The sequence below is a fragment of the Aethalodelphis obliquidens genome, unplaced genomic scaffold, assembly GCF_003676395.1.
Source record: "Aethalodelphis obliquidens isolate GAN/ISIS:26980383/991018 unplaced genomic scaffold, ASM367639v1 scaffold26, whole genome shotgun sequence".
NCBI classification, from domain to species: Eukaryota; Metazoa; Chordata; class Mammalia; order Artiodactyla; family Delphinidae; genus Aethalodelphis; species Aethalodelphis obliquidens.
In genome coordinates, this window is record NW_020837970.1 from 12,156,784 (window position 1) to 12,176,149 (window position 19,366).

At 51.8% G+C, this 19,366-nt stretch overlaps 1 protein-coding gene across 3 annotated transcripts in view; it reads right to left on the reverse strand.

Moving 5' to 3' along the window:
- Nucleotides 1-335: 335 nt before the first annotated feature.
- Nucleotides 336-19,366, reverse strand: part of CILP (cartilage intermediate layer protein) — a 34,034-nt gene continuing 15,003 nt past the window's right edge. Inside the window, exons 4-11 of one of the 3 annotated variants that reach the window (XM_027123332.1) lie at nt 13,505-13,674; nt 11,525-11,617; nt 10,282-10,551; nt 8,836-9,018; nt 8,125-8,439; nt 7,246-7,354; nt 6,455-6,612; nt 336-4,658 (exon numbers count right to left, since the gene is read on the reverse strand). In XM_027123332.1, coding sequence (XP_026979133.1) covers nt 2,293-4,658; nt 6,455-6,612; nt 7,246-7,354; nt 8,125-8,439; nt 8,836-9,018; nt 10,282-10,551; nt 11,525-11,617; nt 13,505-13,565 — 3,555 coding nt within the window. In that variant the 5' untranslated portion in view covers nt 13,566-13,674 and the 3' untranslated portion in view covers nt 336-2,292. Of the gene's footprint in view, nt 4,659-6,454; nt 6,613-7,245; nt 7,355-8,124; nt 8,440-8,835; nt 9,019-10,281; nt 10,552-11,524; nt 13,675-19,366 lie in introns of all 3 variants that reach the window. The other 2 variants (XM_027123331.1, XM_027123333.1) reach the window with 2 other exon arrangements.

The following is a 19,366-nucleotide window of genomic DNA, read 5'->3' on the forward strand; positions in this document are numbered from 1 at the left end:
GAGCTCAACTCAATAGCGTTTCCTGTCTGAAAAGAGAGGTATCTGCCATCGCTTCCCAGCCTCCACCTCCTGGTTTTGCACAAGCTTGTGCCCCTTGCTCCTGACAGCCACACCTTCAGCAAGCCAGCTCCTAGCTATCATTCACACCTCAGATTAAATGTCACCTCCTCTAAGAAGCCTCCTCTGACCACCGTCCCCTCCAAATCTGGTGCCACTATGTGTACTATATTTTATATACTCATGAAGGCCTGTCTACTTGCACACATGGGCTTGCATAGAATAGGCACTCAATAAATGTTTGATGACTGAAGAAAGACAAATCAAGTACCAGCTACTGCTTGCTGGGATCTATTTATTCAGGCCCTCAACGGAGAACAGAAAGGGAAGGCCATAAGTTGGGAGCCCAGTCAGCCCACCTTTCCCAGTGGCCTCTTTTGGTGAGTTTGAAGGGAACTGGATGGTCAGGTCGAAGCAGCACATACTCACTCCCGAAGCAGCGAGGCATCTGTGCTGTAGATAGCTGAACACAGACCCCTTCAGTCAAGCTTCCCAACCCCCAACCCATGCGGTCAGTGGGAGCCACTCCCTGGGAAGCATAGTCTGGAAGTAGGTCAAGGAGCAATCAAAGGCCACTAGGCCCCAGCCCTACATACACACACTTTCTCAGAGGTCATGGGGATGTGGTGCTTAGCCAGAGAAATTTCTAATTGATTATGAACCAAACCCCTGGGAGCTGGGCAGATGCTGATCCAAGAGTACAAATCCAGGCCAGACCAGAGGTGGCCAGGAGGAAATGCACTGGGCCAGCCAGGGGATCAAGGAGAGCTTTTTGTCCTGATTGTAAATGATGCCCTCTCCTCCCCCAATCCCCTTGGCCTCTTTCCTAATAGATTCTGGAGAGGTTGGGAAAGAGGCAATCAGTGCATCTTACTCAACCCTACATCCCTGGCTACTGATGCCTCCAAGATCACTTTGGCACCAGCCAGTGGCCTCTGATTTACTGTTTTAAACCAAACACCTTTTCCAAAAACAAAAAAACCCTGTCCTTTTGGATCAGTCATCCAGTCATTTTACTCAAGGGACAGAGGCTGTTACCTGCCAGAGGCTGTTACACACAGAGGCTGGTGTCCGGAAAAGCTGGGGAACTTTAGAAGAGCTTGGAATAAAAAAAGAAAAAGCCCATCACTTCTGAGTGAGGTCAGCCAGCCCAGCTGGAGAAGGCAGCAGGCTGTGGGGGAATGCCAAAGGACCACTGGGCCAGCTTGCCAGACCCTGGGCCAAGCCACTGTATAAGCTCCCCAGTACTGGAATGAAAGAAAGGAAAAAAAAATCAGGACATGTTTTCAGCTTTGCTCAGGGGCCCAGAACATCTGGGAGGGGCTCACAACTCCAGGAATCTCTGCTCTTCTCTGCAAATGGAAAATATGATCTATGAGAACAAACTTGACCAGTAGAATACGTGCCTAGTCACCCAGCCCTGTAACTTAGGGTTAGGTGGCACCGTGCCTCATGCCACCTGGTGACCACTTTCCAGAGACCCCTCTGTCCCTCTGAGCAGTTGGCTCAGATTAATGGTTTAAAGACAGGTCAGTGACCTCAAAATCAAGTACAAAATGTGCATTTATTGACATCTGTTCTGGGCCACACTGGGCTTCTAGAAAGAACAAAAGCAAATATAAAGGGAAACACGCTAATATAATTAGCAACCTAGGGCAGTTGTGGATACCAGGAGATGTTTTTTCCAGACTTGGTAGAGGAACTATGATTACCTTATACTCAACAGTGTAACACTGAATGTGCACTAGAGTTCCAGATTCAGCAAAGAAATAAATGTTATTTATAATTCAAGTAAAAATATTTCACCACCTTTTATATGTATGAACTGTGACGGAGGCCTTGCTTACATCCTGTGGAGCAAGGCCAAGAAATATGCTTTATATTGGTTATTTGATCTTCAACATCAGATTATCCTTATTGTAGAGGTGGGAAAACCATGCAAAAAAGAAAATGAAGGACATTTCCATGAATGGCACTAAATGAAGAATGCTCAAAGCTACAGAGTTTGCCCATGGCCAATTTCCTGTGTTTCTTGTAAAGAACAGGGCAAAGAGGCTTTATTTTGACATTTTGGGGGCTCCATGCCAATCAGTATCACAAGACAAAGACAGTAAGAAAGGGAATGAAGAAACAAACGAGCAAGTTGCACCGGAACAGATGGGCTTAAGTTAACCGAGTGACAGTTTGGGTGTCAGTCTCACAATGGCTGTGGGGAGAAGGGAAGTACCACAAGCCTTAGTTGCTCAGAGGCTGCTGAGCAACCCCAGAAAACCTCAGAGAGGCCGCCCCTCTGCGCCAGCGCTGGCCACCCTGACTTGACCGCTGCCTCCTTGAGGGCGCTCTTCCCCTGACAGTGCTTGCGGGGGAGGGCCGGGCCGGGGTGCTTTGGAGGTACTGGAAGGCACTCTGACGGCCCACCTGCCTCTCTACGCAGTTAAAGGTCAGGGCCACTCCCACATTGCTCTTCATAACTCTGGAGGAGCCATCAGATGTGCCATCAAAGCACCGGCCAAGCGCAATCTCCTTGGCTGTGCGAGGGTCCTGGTCAGTGACAGTGTAGATGCCATAGTTGTGGCCCAGTGGGTCCAAGGGCGCCAGCATGGTGTACTCAGTGGTGTTGTCATTGACCGCCAGTGGCAGGTGGTTGACCAGGTACTCATGCAGCATGGAGTTTACGCTGACTCGATGGCAGCTGCCCTGGGGGATAACCTTCACCAGCGTGCGGTCTACACGGTCCTGGTCATAGAGCATCCCACTGCACTTGAACTCCAAACAAGCAGCTGAGACATTGGGCTGGTCCCTGTCCCGCGTGCTCTTCACATCCCGGATTCCATACAGCTTTCCCACTGTCTGCCGGTGGGTGCCCCCCATGTTACGGGATCGCACGTTCACCTCCAGTGGCCCCACGATCTTCACCTTGATATAGCAGGCCCTGAACTCCATTGGCTTGGGCCACCATGCCAGGTAGTCTTCAGTCCAGCTCATGGGGTCATCCTCGTTGAAAGGGACCGTGTTGTAGTCATACCGATCCCCCTCAATCTGGTAGAACCGGAAGTGGGCCGCACTGGGAGGTGCTTCCTCGCATGCCTGGAGGTTCTCAAATGCATAGATGGGTCCATTGCTCTCCTCGGCTGAGTTGGGCCTTGGTTTGGCCATGCTGATCTGGAAAGCTGTCTTCTTGGCCTGTGGGTCCTCATGGTCTGTCCGGCGGTACTTGAGCTTGTTGAGGTAGGGCTGAGGGACACCAATTGCATTTGGGTTGAATTTAGGAAAAGACTCCACTGCTTCCAGCTCGTCCCCAGCCAGGCTTGCTAAGACGTAGGCAGAGTAGGCATCGGGGGACTGGTCATCGCAGAAGGCAGGCAGACAGGCCCCATTGGGACCAGTGATGACACTGTCAAAGCGGCCCCAGGCCCTGGGGTTAGAGGAGAAGCCAGTCCTGGGCTCCAGGTTGATCACAGAGACCACGACACCCTGCATCTGCTCACTGGGCAAGAACCTCTCACTTCGGTAGGCCCTCACCTTGATGAAGCACCTCCTGCTTTCAGGGACATCCAGGTTAAAGAGCCTCCTCTCACGAATCTCCATGTTGCCCACCAGGAAGGTCCTGTCTTCTCTTCTGTTCCGCCTTTGGCTTTCAAATTTGAAGTCACCTTCCTCCTCCCACAGCCCTGTGCCTGGGTTGAGGGACCAGAGTTTCATCATGGGCAAGTGCTCTGGCATCTTGACCTGGGTTGAGTCGAGGTGGACCTTTACCTTGCCAACATTAAGTGACTCTGAGGTGGCCTCATCTGTGAAGTCCACAGAGAACATGCCGTATGTTCGAAGGGGGAAGGTGTCTCCTTCATCATTGATGAAGTTCAGGTCACTCTGGGCAGCAGTAGCTGTGGAAATATTCCGAGGATCCAGGAAGGTCACACTGGCCTTTACTTTTCCTGTGTAGGGCTCCCCGTTCTGCCGGTAGAAACTCTTGGATGGGATCTCCAGCTCAGCCACAGGATCTTCACCAGCCACATCTCCCAAGGGGATAATGTTGGTCTCCATGGCCTCCAAGGTGATGGGCTCTTTCCGCCGAAGCATCTTGATCTCATGGAACACCGCACTCCCTTTCTTATTGAAGGGCAGCACTTTGGTGGTGTTGACAAACTTCTGCAGCCTGTCCACAAATGTGAGCACCAGCCTCTCAGTGTCCTGAGGGACGTGGAGGGTGAACGTGCCCTTGTAGCCAGTCATGCTCACACGGCTGTTCCCCATGTACACGTGGCCAAAGCGCATGGGTTCCCCATTGTCAGAGGCGCTGACGCGTCCCCGAACGATACTCTGGGTCTCCGTACACCGCTGGCAGCTGCACTCCATGGCCACCTTGGTGGGCAGTGTGTACCCACTGCACTGGATCTCCCTCTCCTCTGTTTTGGAGATCCCACAGCAGTTCTCCACAGCATCCTGGCACCTGATCCCATTATCCTGCTGCCCTGCACAGGTCTTGACAGGGCAACGACCCACATCATAGTAGAAGGAGTTGGTGGCATTCTGGAAACAATCATGGGGCAGCTGGATAAGGTAGCTCTCGGGGGTTGGGTTGCAAGGAGTCTCATCGGGGGCTATGGAGGGAAATAGTTCGGATATTAAATGCAAGTTCTTTTCCTACATAAAGGGGACCTCAACCTCCCCTCTCTGCCATACTTCAGGGTTTTCAAAGTACTTGTGTGATCCCAACTCTCACAAAACTCCTCTGAGGGAGATAGAACAGCTGTTACTAATTCCATTTCACACACAGGGAACAGAGTTTGCTGCTGAGACCAGTAGAGTAATCGTCCTAATTGGAGGGGTCTTGAAAATTCGTGAGGGTGTTTTGAGTTACCACCAAAATTGGCAGTGCTACTGACTTATAGTGGGCAGGGGGCCTTGCAGCTCTATTTTCTGCAGTGCCTGACACTCTCTCTCATACGGAATTCTTCTGCATCCTGGTTGACTTTCACGTATTCTACAGACATTCATGTAGGTGGAAAACTTGTTTAAAATTATTGGAGCCTGGTATTTTTTACATGGCTTTACCATACATTGAATTTTTCAAGAATGCAACTACCATATAAGTCAAGCTAAGATTGTACGTTGTTTAGCTTGGAAAAATACCAAGAATTGCTTCTTGTTTCAGAAAAATCATGTACCTACAACAACTGCCCAAGGAATGTGAAATGACGCCCCTGTATCCATCAGCATTTGTAGCTGCCACATTCATGGTGACTGGATTCAAGTGCAAGTACCTGACCTCTTGGTTGATGTTCTTGTGTCATTATGCCAAAGCACTTGCATATTGAAATACATACTATTTTGTATTAAAATTATTTTCTTTGTATTTCCCTTTTATGTTATTAGGGCCATGTGCATGTATATTTGGAAATTATATGTAGTTATTATCTATAAATTTAACTTTAGAATAGTAAAAAATATTTTAATTGAAAATATTTAAAATTTAAAGTATTAAGAATAACTGAAAAAAAAAAGGAAAGAAAGAATAACTGTGACAAGCGGGGAGCATTGGTATAATGAGCGGGGAACCACTGCTGACAGTTCTCCACATCTCCTCTGCCAGGAGTCAAGTCCCCTGTGTCCTGCCTGTCCCGAGGTGTGTTACTCAACTTTCTTGGAGTCTGAAATATTCCAAAATCCTTCCAACAAAATTTCTTCTGCCTTTTGTTTGGTTTTGTTTAGGCCAATTACTAAGATATCCTCCTTCTCCCTCACTTTCCAAGTACAGTTTCCTGATTGGTCTCGGCCTCCAGTCTCTCCTCCTCCAGCTCACTTCTAGAAACCAGCTTTAATCAGGTCACCCTTTCTTGTAAAGCCCCCTCAGTTTCCCACTTCTATACCTTGCTCATGCTGGCCCCTTGATCTGGAATGCTCCCATCTCCATACACACAGACCCTGGCCATTGTTTAAGACCAGGGATTCACAACATTGGCTGCAAATTAGAATTACCTGGGGAAGATTTTAACCTGTGCATGACCAGGCCACATCCCAAACCAATGAAATCAGGCTCTCTGGAGGTAAGACCCAGGCGTCAGTAGTTTAAAAAACTCAACAGATGATCCCTATTTAAGCCTCAAGCAACCAGCCATAGTCACTCCCACCTGGAAGGTCTCTGTCTCTCATCTATAGAGTCCACAATTCCTTATCTCCTGTTTTAACTACATTTTTTCATCTTTACTGACTTGTCTCTTATTTCTCCACCCATCCTGGAGTGGCAGCTCTGTGAGGGTAGGATCGAGGTCTGTGCCATCTTTGTGTCCCAGAGAGCACAGTCTAGAAAAGCCCAAGGTTTTACTGCCCAGGAATGCCCACTGGAGTGCTCCCCAGTGCTGCAGCAGGGGCTCCCCAGGGGCCCTGACAGTCTTACCTATGACAGTCAGCCGGGCGACATGGGACTTTGCAGCCCCAGTGTCGCTCTGGGCCTTGCAGAAGTACTCCCCGGCCTGGTCCCGTTGCAGGTTCCTCAGCACCAGCTTGCTCTCGTGCTTGTAGAGGGAGGGGTCCAACAGTGTGCTGTTATGGTACCTGAAAGGGATGGAGAGGGACGGCCTGAGGGGGCAGTAGGAGGGCTGGTATCCTTGGGGACAGTGCCAGAAGCAAGGCAGATAGATGGTGGACGGGTCCCTGCAGATGCCAACACCACCACTGACTCAGCTCATTCAAGAACACTGACTGGCCTGGGAGTCAGGGTACTCGATTCTGAGTCTCAGCCCCACCACTAACTGGCTATGGACCCTTAGACAAACCATTTCACATCTGAGTTTCAGCTTCCTGTTCTATGAAATAGGAGCAGTGATGCCTAGCTGACTCCATAGAATTGTTGAGAGCGTCAAACAAGATGATGGCTATAAAATGTTTGTGAAGGGTAAAGGACAGCCACTGGGGACACTGACCTTGTTTGCCCTTGTCTGGGAAATTAGGGCTGGGGAACCTGGTTCTGTGGCCCAAGGATATGAGTCAGGACCCCAAGACCAGAGCTGCTCTGGGGGACCCCAGCTTTGATAGGACAACAACAGGGCTTGCTCGTTGTCTGGGTGGCCTCAGCCCTGCTGGCCCCCACTTGTTAATTATTGCCATGACTAATAAGTCCAGACCCAATGCAAGAAAGCTCTGGCTTCCAAGAGGAGAACTGGGCCAGGTAGCTGGCAGAATACTCACCAGAGATACTTGTCTGGTTTGGGCTTCCCCGTGGCCTTACAGCACAGGGACACGCTCTGCCCAGCTCTCCGTGCTTTTGCCTTGGGGTTCATCACAATGTATGGAGTCTCTGAGACAGAAGATGAGACATGGTGTTTTGGGTTTTTCTTTGTGACAGGTTCTCCAGAGCCTTGCTCCCTCAGGTATTTTGACATGCGTTAAAATTGTACAACTTCACACACACCACCCAGCCCCTCTCTAATGGTCCTAATAAGTAGCTGGTCCAGAATGGAGTCCACTTCCTCCATCTACTCAGCCTGGGACCTGCTCCCATGGCCTCTCAGGCAGCATCTGGGTGAGGCAGTGGAGAACCAAGAGGACCTTGTACCAGCCAAGATTCCCAAACACTGCCATTGAGACAGAGCTGGCTGCTCTGCGGACTCCAGCAGAATTTTCTGGCCATTCTGCACCATTTCTGAATTCCCCCAGCCTCTCTCTCTATGCCTTTCAAACGTTATACTGTATTGTAATTGACTATGTTAGATAAGGTGACCAGGAAAGAACTCATACATTTGAGGGAGCAAGCCATTCCAATATCTGGGGGAAGAACACTACAAGCAGAGTATATAGCAAGTGCAAAGGCCCTGAGGCAGGAGTGTGCCTGTGTGTTTGAGGAACGGATAGGAGTAGAGTGACTCAGTGTGGGTGGAGGGGACTATAATAGGAGAGGAGAGGGGAAGAGAGAAGAGAAGGAATGGGGGGGTCTGGCAGATGATGTTGGGACTTGGGGATTTTTCAGTTTTACTCTGGGCAACCTGGAAAGCCAGCTCTTAGTACTGTAATCCTTTTATTTAAAAGTCCAGCCTTCCTCCCCAGCCCTATCCCAGAGAAGTTAAGTACCTGCCCTCATGAACTCCGCCTTGATGGTGGCTGCCTTCAGTCTAGTCTTAGGCATTGTGAGCCTGATAGGGGCAAACTTGGTCTTTGTGATCTTCAGGATGCTTTTGCCATCGGGGCACAAGCCAGGGACTCGGAACCTCCCGCTGCTGTCCGTCTGGGTCAATAGCTTAGGTGTTTTGGTCAGGATGTAGACAGTAGCTCCTGAGGCTGGGGCACCCCCAGGGAGGGAGACAACCCCATACAGCACGAAGTCCTGGCACATGCAGGCGTCACAGTCAGCATTCACCTGGCCCATGGGGCAGGTCAGGTCACAGGCTGTGGAAGAAGGGGCCACATCAGGAGGGCGTGTGTGGATTGTGGCCCTCCTTCAGTCACGTCCCAGCCTGTGGACTCACATATGCTTCCTCTCCCCCTTAGGCCTTTGTTACCCTTCCTCATCAGCCTGCATGACTAATTCCGACTCATCCTTCAAGACTTAGTTCAGGACACCTCCTCTAGAAAGGCTTCCTCCATTCCCCTAAGCTATAATAATTGACCATGCACTATGCTCCCACATTATCCTCTACATCCCCCATCGGTGCACGTAATAGATGCTCACTTAATACCTGATGAATGAATGGATGAATCTGTCTCAGTCTGACCCTCTAAACTATTCTAGGCTGCTTCAGCCCCAGCCCCATGCCTGCCCAGTACCAAGAGCAGGGGTAGTACCTGAACAGGCCTGCTCCATGCAGAGCCGACCCTCCTCGGTGGCATCATTGCACAGTGACACCGTCTCCGCCAAGCAGGTGCGTGTTCGGGTCTGGACCCCAGGGTGACCACAAGCAGCAGAACACTTGCTCCAGGGAGACCACGGGCTCCAGAGGCTGTGCTCTGTGTCTTGGCGCAGGGATCCTGCAAAGCAGGATCAGCAGATGGTCTGACTTCCCTCTCAGAGGGACTCTGTCAGGAAATCTGACCCAGAGGCTGTTTTTTCTCAGAGAGCAAGGCCTCCATTTACATCACAGATGTCACTGATATTTATATTTCCTGTAACGATTTTTCCAGCAGATGGACATCAAGAGTCTTGAGGAAGTGGTGTCTCTAAGTTTTACAAAAACACCGAATGGGCTAGGGGTGGCCCTGAGAGGGACTTGTTGGCCAAGCACTGGGACTTTGATGCGCTGTCCTAGGAGGTGCAGGGATAGCACCATCTTACACTTTACTCATGTTCCTGAAGAAGGGCCCCCTGGGAAGTCAGGGCCTGGGGCCTCAGTGACATCAAGCCCCCTCTGCCCACCCTCCTCACCTCTGGTCTGAGGCCTGTGTACAAGAATGGAGGCCTCGGACCTCACTCAGGAGACCTTGCTCAGCCTGAGCTCCCACTGCAGACGACCACCACTGCCTCCCGGGCCTGCAGGGTCAGGCTGTGTGCACTGGCGGGATCCCGGGAGGGGAGCGTGCATATCCAAGAAGCGGGCAGGCCTGCAGCTGGCTCTGAATTATCCAGTGTGGGGAGAGGAGATGGAAAGAGCACGAACTCTTGGGCTCTGCAAACACAGGCATGGGTTTAAATCCCAGCATTCCATTTATCAGCTGTGTCGTCCCAAGAAGTTACCTAAACTCCCTGAACTTGGAATAACTTGTCAAAATGGAGATTCCTCACAGGTCAGTTGTAAAGGTTGAGTAATGGAGATAACTAGCAGTGTCTGGCACAGAAGAACTAACATAGAAACTGACACTTAGTGGATGTTCACCTGCATTAAACCCTCTACATTCATTATCTCATTTAATCCTCATAAAAACCCCTACGAAGGATTACTAATATTACCCCTGTTTTACATGTGAGAAACATGAGGCTCAGAGAGCTTCAGAACATTTGTCTAAGGAACACAGTAGAGATGGTAGGCCCAGATTCAGACCAAGCAGCCCAACTGCAGAGCCTGTGGTCTTCACCACTGTGCCACAGGCACTCAGTAAAGTGGATCGAAAGGAAATTACCCATCCACACAGAACACTGTTGGGAAGATTATGGTTCTCATGACACTAATGGGTTATTATGGAGTCAAAGCATGTGGATGTGTGTGACCACCAGAGTTCCCATAGCCAGACGCAGGCCCTGGCTCTCCCTTTGCCGAGGCTGGTGGGAGGTAGCGGGTGGGGACTGGTCAGGCTCACCTGGCGGGCAGAGGAAGCGCACGGTATAATTGAAGCAGTTCTGGCCAGGCCGCTGCTCCCTGTTGAGGCACCAGAAGCCCTCAAGGGGGCTGCCATGGACCACTTGGCCAGTGCTGCCTGCGGGTATCCAGTCGGTGGTCCTAGCCTCTAGCCGCAGGGGCCGAGGACACACCTGGTGCCCGTAGTAGAAGTGAATGGCATCTAGCCGCTCGTAGTCGCCCTGCCCACCTGGGTGGTCAATGTTGAACCACGTTGTCCACTCCCCAGGACCTGAGAGAGAGAGCCAGGTAGGAGAGGAGCCAGGACCTGGAGCTACAGGTGAGCTCAAGCCCTGGAAGTCATCCCTAATACCCCTCACCCCCCCTCACTGGTCTCAGGCCCTCATTGCATCTCTCTCTCCAGCATCTCTCCAATCTCTTACACTTCTGCTTACACCCTACCACCAAAGGTTCTGTTAAAGCTCTCAGCAGCCTTGGCTGTACCACATCAGAAACTTCCTGCCTGGGTCTCTACCTCCAGCTTCCTCCGAACCCATCCGCACCCCTCTCCAAACACTGCAGTCAGGGTGAGCTTTCTCCACGTGGCTTGGGCCACATCACTCCTGGCTTTAACTCTCTTAACCAGGCGTTCAGGTGCTGGTGAGCTGGCCCCTGGTATCTCTCCATCTTCATCTCCCTGCTCTCTCCCTGCCAGCCTGTGCTCTGGCCCCAGCAAGCCCTATAGCATTTCTGGAAGCTATCAGGCGGCTGCATGATTCTGAGCTGTCCTATATACTTGGTCCCTCTGCCTGGACAGAGATGTAGGCCAAATGCCTTTTTTTTTTTTGCCACACCGTGCAGCATGTGGGATCTTAGCTCCTCCCCGCAAGGATGGAACCCACGCCCCCTGCAGTGGAAAGCATGGAGTCTTAACTATTGGATCACCAGGGAAGTCCCCAAATGCCTTTTAAAAGTGGGTTTCACTCTGTATGACAGACTCTAGGTCCTTGTTATACAGGAGAAACTAACACAACATTGTAAAGCAATTATACTCCAATAAAGATGTTAAAAAAAATATCTAAATATATATATATATTACAACCATGACCATTAGCCAAATAGCTATAAATAAAACATTTTTGAAAATTTAAAAAAAAAGTAGGTTTCTATGGACCCCTGACATTGTTCCCTGGCTGCAGAGATCCTCTTAGCAAGCTCAGTAAAAACCCTCCCCCCAATTACTCCCTGCTCCAGCCACAACTCACTGTCCAGGGGGTCAGCAGGCTTGGCAAAGATGCCTGAGGTCCTCTTCCCAGGCTGGGCTCTTCTCACCGACTGAGTGAGCATCATCTGCCTCCCTGAGGGCCAAGAGGATAAGTGAGAGGCCAAAACAGTTACAAGGGCCCAGCAGGGTCCTGCTACTAGCCTCTCAAGACATAGGGAAGCAGTGTGATGTGGGGGATGGAACATGAGCACTGGGCATGGGTTCAAATCCCCCTCTGCCACTTACTGGCTGTGTGACTTCACAAAAGCTTTATTCCTTTAAATCTGTTTCCCCATAAAATAGAACTGCATCAACAATCACCACATCATAGGGTCCTGGTGCATATTCAGGGTGACGGTGAAGGTAAAGGGACATGGCATGCAGTGCGTGGTCAACAAATGGTGGTTCTCTTTTCACTCTTGTTCTAGAAAGGGACCATGGGATGCTGCTGAGCACCTGGGGCTCCTACTTTAGGGTCTGAGCCTGTTCTTCTTGGCGGAATGGAACCTTACTTTCCTCATCTGTAAAATGGAGATATTAGTTCCCACTGCACATATGGTGGTCCAGTTGGCATGAGGATTCCATGAGGTAACACAAAGTAAACATCTCTGAAGTATACGGAGATTGAGACTGTGAGCCCCAGACACTCTGCCACTTCCTGACTCTGTGACCTTGGGCCAGATACTTAACTCATCTGACCCCTCATCATAAAGTGAGGATAATAATAGTTCCTATCTCAGAGGATTGTAGGGATTAAATAAGCTCGTTCATAAAATCCACTTAGAACAATGCCTAGCACAGAATGTTTGCTGAATAAGTGTTAGCAACTCCTTTTAAGCTCAAGACCTGGACAATAGATGTCCATTTCCCTTCTCCTGGCAAAGTTTGGCTTTGGGAATCCCCCCTCACCTTCACAGGGCCTAACTGGAGGAGTGGTCCTTTAATTTACTGACCCCAGGCTGGCAAAGTCTGCCTGAGGAAGGGTATAGGGACCTCGGGCCACAGGCAGTGAGCCTCCAGGCCCACGCCACCGGAGGCTGCGTTGGGGGCTCCCAAATGGAAAGGAGAAAGGAGAGCAGAGCACTGCAAAATCTTTGAAAGGTAATTAACTCTCACGTGAGAGAGCCAAATCAGTATTCTCTTTGCTGCTTAATTGGGGTGATAGGAGCTCTTTTAATCAAACTAATCTGATTTCCCCTCAGATGGCTGAATGTTAATCATCTTCCCCAACAGCAGCTGTCAGGGTAGAAAGAGCAAGGCAGGAGGTGGGCACATGTAGGGTTTGGCAAGATGCTGAGACAGCCTTTGTTCCTGCCTCTGTGGTGACAAAGCCTGCAGTGCTCGCTGCTTTATGAGAGGATTTTGAGCATATTTTTGCTTTACCTGAGTATGTGGCTAGAAATCAGGAAAGGAAGGGGAGATGGGAGAGCGTATACAGGATAGTGCTGGGAGCTCTGATGCTTAGAAGCCTTGGGGAGCCCACCAGGCAAATTCTCTCCACCTGTTCCCTTGAGAACTCAGTGTCACCAGAGAATGGGGTCAGAGGACAAGGAGACCAGAAGGGGTTCTGGTGTCTCTGTCAAATTTGGTTACAGGGTCTAAATGAATTTTCATGAAACTAAAACCAAAAATCTGGCTGTGAGAACTCAGTGATCCCTTTTGCTTTGGCTATCAGAAAGCTCAGAGCTAAATTTAACACTCAGGGGGAGTGGTAACGCTCTTATCTTTTTTCTGCCTTCTGAGTGACACTTACCCTGCTCCTCATTTAAAAGATTCTGTTCTGTGAGTTGTAATATTGGTACTTATCTCAAATCCTTTAGGAAAACAAGCAGGGTATAAATTATGAATAAATAGACAAACCAGCCTCAGATCTTAGTGCCGCTGCTGTGGCTTAAGGCAGATGCAGAGTTGGGTCCCAGACCATAGTGACTTCATTATGACAAGTGGGGGATTAGAGAGACAGTAGATACTTAGCCTGTACCCAACAGAGAGGTGACCTCTAGGACCAGGAAGAAGAACACGCAGGCCTTGATCACCACCATCTTTCCTCCAGGTCCCGTGGGGAACGTGGCAGGAGTTGAGTGAGGGTTCCTTCACAGAGTCGGATTGTCCCTGGAACGTGACCCCTGAGAAGTTTCTCAGATCAGTGACCTGCAAAGAAACAAAGCTTGTCAGGTTCCACTTCTCTAAGTCACCTCTTAGGGCTTGAGCAGAACTAGTTCTTGACCTATCAAGGGTGAAAAGTGGACAGAATGAAGTCTTGTGAGAGTGACACCTGCCCAAATTGCAAATCTGGTCAGCTTGCAAGACGCACAGAGTCAGACTCTGAGTTCACATGAGGCAGACCTGGATTCAAACCCTGGGTCCAGGTGCCAGGGTCCCACATCGAGATGGGACACAAGGGACAGTAGGGGTGAGAAGTTTCCTTGCCAATGAGGAGGGGCCTGGGATCACCCGCGGCAGCCTCTGGGTGACTCATTAATCACTCCTCAGACCCGGGCTTGGGGGCATGTTTTGCTACCCCTTGGTGGGGCTCCCATTCTCACACAACAGGCTTACATCTTAAGGCTACGCAGCCCCTGCCCCGACTACAGTGGCGCCTCACAGGGCTGGCCAGTTGAAGGGTGCAGATGCTTCAGACACACGCCTCCATGAACACATTCCCAGATATGCACTGGCTGCAGCTGGAACACATTTCTGGCCTGTTTGTTTGGGGCCTGGCTGGGAGTTTCTGGCCTGGCTGCTCCTGGGCCTCCCTCAGGAGCCTGCTGAGGGAGAGCAGAGGGGATGCACTGGGAGAGGCTAGGGCCCCCCAGTAACTGCTGAGCATGGGTTACGGGCTGCAGGAGCAGGGAGAGGAGAGCAGGCCTGGCAATAGGGCAAGGATGCAGTGGGAGCGGCCCAGGCTCCCGCTCAATTTTCTCTCTCCCCAGAGCTCTGGCCAACCCAGAATCTGACCAGTGCCTGGAAATTCAAAAGTGATTCCCTTCAACCTCCAAAGTCCAGGGTGTGGTGAGAAAAGGGAGATTCCTCCTTTCTGGAAAAAAAGATTCAAAAGCACTTTGTTGGGACTTCCCTGGAGGCGCAGTGGTTACGAATCCACCTGCCAATGCAAAGGACACGGGTTCGAGCCCTGGTCCGGGAAGATCCCACATGCCACGGTGCAACTAAGCCCGTGTGCCACAACTACTGAGCCAGCTCTCTAGAGCCCGCGAGCCACAACTACTGAGCCCACGTGCCACAACTACTGAAGCCCGCGCGCCTAGAGCCCGTGCTCCGCAACAAGAGAAGCCACGACAATGAGAAGCCCGCGCACCGCAACGAAGAGTAGCCCTCGCTCACCACAACTAGAGAAAGCCCACGCGCAGCAATGAAGACCCAACACAGCCAAAAAAAACCCACAAAAAAACCACAAATAAATAAATAAATTTATTAAAAAAAAAACAGCACTTTGTTGTCCCAAAAGAAGAACAGACCAACCCCATGCTGCAGATCATCCAGCTCTAAGCCCACTAACTCCACCACCACCTGTTTCTCAGCCCAGAGAACAGAGCACGGGTGTCCCCGAGGTCTCCAGCTCTTGTGTGTCTCACGCCACGCTCCCAGGCTCTGAGCAGAGGGCTGAGCCCGCGGGCCTGCACAGCATTCAGTCTGGGATTGCTCCGCAACTGTCTGGGAAGTCAAAGTGGCCTGAGGCACCTTATGGAAAAACCATTTCCCATCTGGCAGCGCATGGAAGTTTCCTCAGCATATGCTCTGCGGGTGAGGCTCCCCATCCCACGGATCCCAGAACTCTCGGATAAAGAAGACTGGCTGACCGCAGGAAAAAAGCAGAGTGCCCAGAGGTACAAAGATCCTGACTGGGACTCTCTGAGGGCCCCTATCCTCAGGTGGGGGAGGGAAAAGACCTTGGGTCAATGGGAGAAAGGAGAGAACTCCAGAGCAGAAAGGGGAGTCTTCTCTGGGGGAGATAAGGGGTGGTCAGGAATAGCTGAGCCAGGCAGTGGGGTGCAGGGATGGGCTGAGGAGAATAGGAGTGGGGCTCACCGTGTCCTGAGTGGGACTCCTCAGCTGGGGGGGTCCAGGTCCTCCTCTCCCCAGCAGTCCAGCCACGGGGCCTTATATAGCACAGCTGGTGGCTCAGCCCGTGGCAATGCACCACGGGAAGCGGCTGCGAAACCAGATCCAAGCCTGAGGAAGCTCGGCCTTCCCCACCCCTCCCCACACCCCCTGCAGACTCCAGGGGCCCGGATTTCGCTTCCAGATTCTCAGAGGGAGAGGCCGCAGGGCCTGGGGATGGGCCAGGTGGGCAGCTGCCTGGGGCTCCATAGGCCAGAGCAGAGGGATGGGTGAAGAGGCGGCTGGGCACTGAGCAGCCCTGGGAAGGGGCCAAGGGCAATTCTACACGTGGGCAGCATTTCATAGCTCAGGAGGTGGGATGCTCTTGCCTAAGCTTTGCTTGCTGATCCCCCGCATGGCCCCGGCCCTGGCCCACCTATGCTGGCCTTAGCACATACCCCAAGCTCTCTTAGGGCCACAGATCACCTGGCCTCTCAGCTGGGGGTGCTTGGTCAGAGTTGGGCAACTACTGAGCTTCTGTGGCCCCTGAGGGAGCACTCAGGGAACCTCAGAGGGACAAGGGACAGAGGAGTGGTGGGGCACAGGATGAGAGTAGTTCTTCCTTACCCCTGCCTGCTTCCATTTGGGTACCTGCCTATACCCATTGGACCCGAGAGGAGCTCCTGCATGTGGATTCTCTGAGATCCTGCCAGATGCTCATATGTGCGTGTGTCTGACTTTGGGTATGGGTGCCACCAGCAGTGCCTTACCCATAGGTGGCACAGGCAGCTGCTTGTGTTCCCAGACTTCACCCGCCTCCCCTGCAGCATGAGTTTGCCTGTCGTCACAGGCAGCAGTTCTGTAACTTCAGCGTGTATTAGAATCCCCTGGAGGGCTTGTTAAAACACAGATGCTGGGCCCCTCACCCTGACTCTCTAGTTCAGTAGGTCTGAGGCGAGGACCGAGACTTTGCATTTCTAACAAGCTCCCAGGTGATTTTGATGCGGCTGGCTAACAGACCACACAAGGAGAGAGCACCAGGTGGAGGCAGAAGATGGGGAGGGGTGAGCCAGGGAGACAGCAGGAGCTTCCAAGGCCTGCCTCATGTCTCAGGCTCATCTGGCCTGGGCTGGGCTTTCTGCCTCATGCAGGGCCTGGAGATGGAGGCCTGGCCCGTGTGGCCCTCCACACCAGTGTCAGCTCACTCTTTCCACACACCCTCACTGAGCGCCTGTTTGGGGGCAGGCTCCAGGCTGGGCACTGGGAGGCCATAGGGAGGAGATGTATCCATGCATTCAGAGGAAAGAGCCTTGTATGGAAATGATCTCACAGTGTAGTCGTGCACACTCTTATCCAGAGAGCTGTGTGTGTGTGGTTGTGTGTGTGTGTGCCTGTGTATATGCTGTATGTGTGTACCTCTGTGTCTTTCTCTCTATGTGAATGTGTGTGTGTGTGTGTGTGTGTGTGTGTGTGTGTGTGTGTGTACAAACAAGGGTTTAGGAGCTCTGTTTCTCTGAGCATCATCCTGGACAGGAGCTGTTGGGGGAGAGGAGGATGGTGGAGGAAGGATGTTGAGCAGGGACAGCCCCTAAGCAGATCTGGGGCACAGAGCTGGTTTGCTTTTCCTCTTGGAGCCTGGTCTCCCTCCTGGCCCCCAGCTTTTGGCCCATAGATCCTGTAGTAGACCCAGTCTTGTCCAATTATTATCAGAGCCAAGCCATGAAGCAGCTTTAGCCTGAACTAAGTGAAGGCAAATTCTGAACTAAGTGAAGCCCCTGAGAACTCTGCTGGTCCATGGTCAGACAAAAGCTGAGCCACAATAGCCTGATCAAAGAACAGGAGAAAAACAAGAACTGGGGAGTCAAAAGCCTAGTGCTGGCTCTGTTGCTAATTTTGATGTGTGATCTTGAACAAGCAATGACCCAAGTGACCCTGGACCTCAGTGTCCCCACCTGTGTAACAGGAGTTTGGACTGAGTGAGCTCTGAGGCCCCCACCAGCTCTTACAAGATTTGCTAAGATGCTGACAACAAACACTGCAGAAAGGAGAGAAAAGAAGAAATGACAGCTCCAAAGAATCTCACCAGAGGTCAGGAAGGAGGCCAGAGAAGCTACCTGACCACAGACTCTAGATAAGGAGAGCAAGGTAGACAGGAAAGGAAGGTGGGGAAAGGTAAACCAGAGGACCAGAGGTCAAGGTCAGGGTAATCAGCTGCTTTCCAAGGTCTCTACTCTATGGAATCCCAGAGTATGTGAAAGAGGTCTCCCCAGCCTCCCAAATGCACCCCTCTCTTCTCTTTCTGTAGTGGGAGGAGGGAAGCCTATAAGGTGAGGGCTTGGCAAAGTGGAGCTCCTTAGGCCATGATTCCTGCCTAGGTGTCCTTGCTTGGCCCAGAACTCACACTGAGGCCCCATCTATCCTGCCCCAGTGGCCAGAGGGTATTGTCATGGTTGGCACAGGCTGAGGGACTGTGAGCTAGAATCCCTGGGTTCTGATTACAGCCCAGCAGGTTGTGTCCCTCTAGCTCATGTCCTCCCACCTCCCCCATCAAAGAATCCCTTTCTGTCGCCAAGTGGGGCTAAGCTGTGAACTGCGCAGGGCTAGATTGGTGGGATCTGAGCCCGCTCCCACCCGGTGCTCCCAGGACTCCTTTGAGGGAGAGGCTGCTGCTCTCCTTGGCCAGGACCTTAGGATAGTCAGGGCTTGGGAGGCAGCCACAGATCTGGACTGTCCAGGGCCTGGCCTAGATGGGTCGGCACCAGCCATGAGTGGCCACCTGGGGCTTCTGCAGGCCAGGCTAGTCTGCTGCAGCTCCAAGCCCCGGCTTGGAACACACTAAAACCCATCAATCACTTCCACCCCTATCCAGGGGATTGAGGGGCTTGGAGCCATGTTTAGCCAGGCCAACTGTGACCCAAGCCTAAGGCCAGGGGTCCCCACCCTGCTGAGGGGAAAGGAGCTTGGGAACACTGGGAGGGGTCTGACATGATGCTGGTGGCTCCAGAGGAGGGTGCTGTGTCTCTAACATGCTCTCTGACCACCACTCCCATGCTCCCATCATTGCCCCCCTGCGGCCTGAGGGGCCTTTGCAGGCCTGGGTAGGGACAAGCCACTAATGATCCCTGGGGACTGGAAGACTTGACTGTAGCTCTGAGTAACCCTCAGGGGCTGCTGACCCAGTATGTATGGGAGCCTAGACACCCAGAGTCTACGGGAGTGGGAGAGCTCGCTCTCTGACCCTGTTGTTCTCCTCCCTATCCTAGTTACAGTCTGTCACTGTTCCAACCCAATGCCTTTATAGTTTGATTCCTCAGCTTCCCATCTTGAAATACAGCCCTTCCTCCCCTCCCATGTGAATGTCCCCCACCTTTCGATGCCCCATCTCAGTCTCCTCCCTCCTGCCCTCTCTGACCACCCAGGCCCACCTTGACTATTCCTTCTCGGGTCTCAGATGATAATGTTCACCATCCTGTAATATACAAGGCACATTCATGGTCATCAGCTCATCTTCAGCCTCACAGTTGATCTGCGAGGCAGGGATGACCACACCCATTTTATAGAGGGAAAACTGAGGCTCAGAGAGGTGAAGTCACTCAGACACAGTAGGTCTTCAACTCAGAGTTGCCCCTGGGGACCGGTGACCTAGTGTAGACCTTGTCCTGGGGTGCCCTCAGCTCAGAGAAGCCACCATGGAAATGACACTCCAGCCATATGCTCCTCAGCGAGAACATACTAGAACACTCTGGCTCTGCCTGTCTGGCACATACACCCTGCTTCCCATACA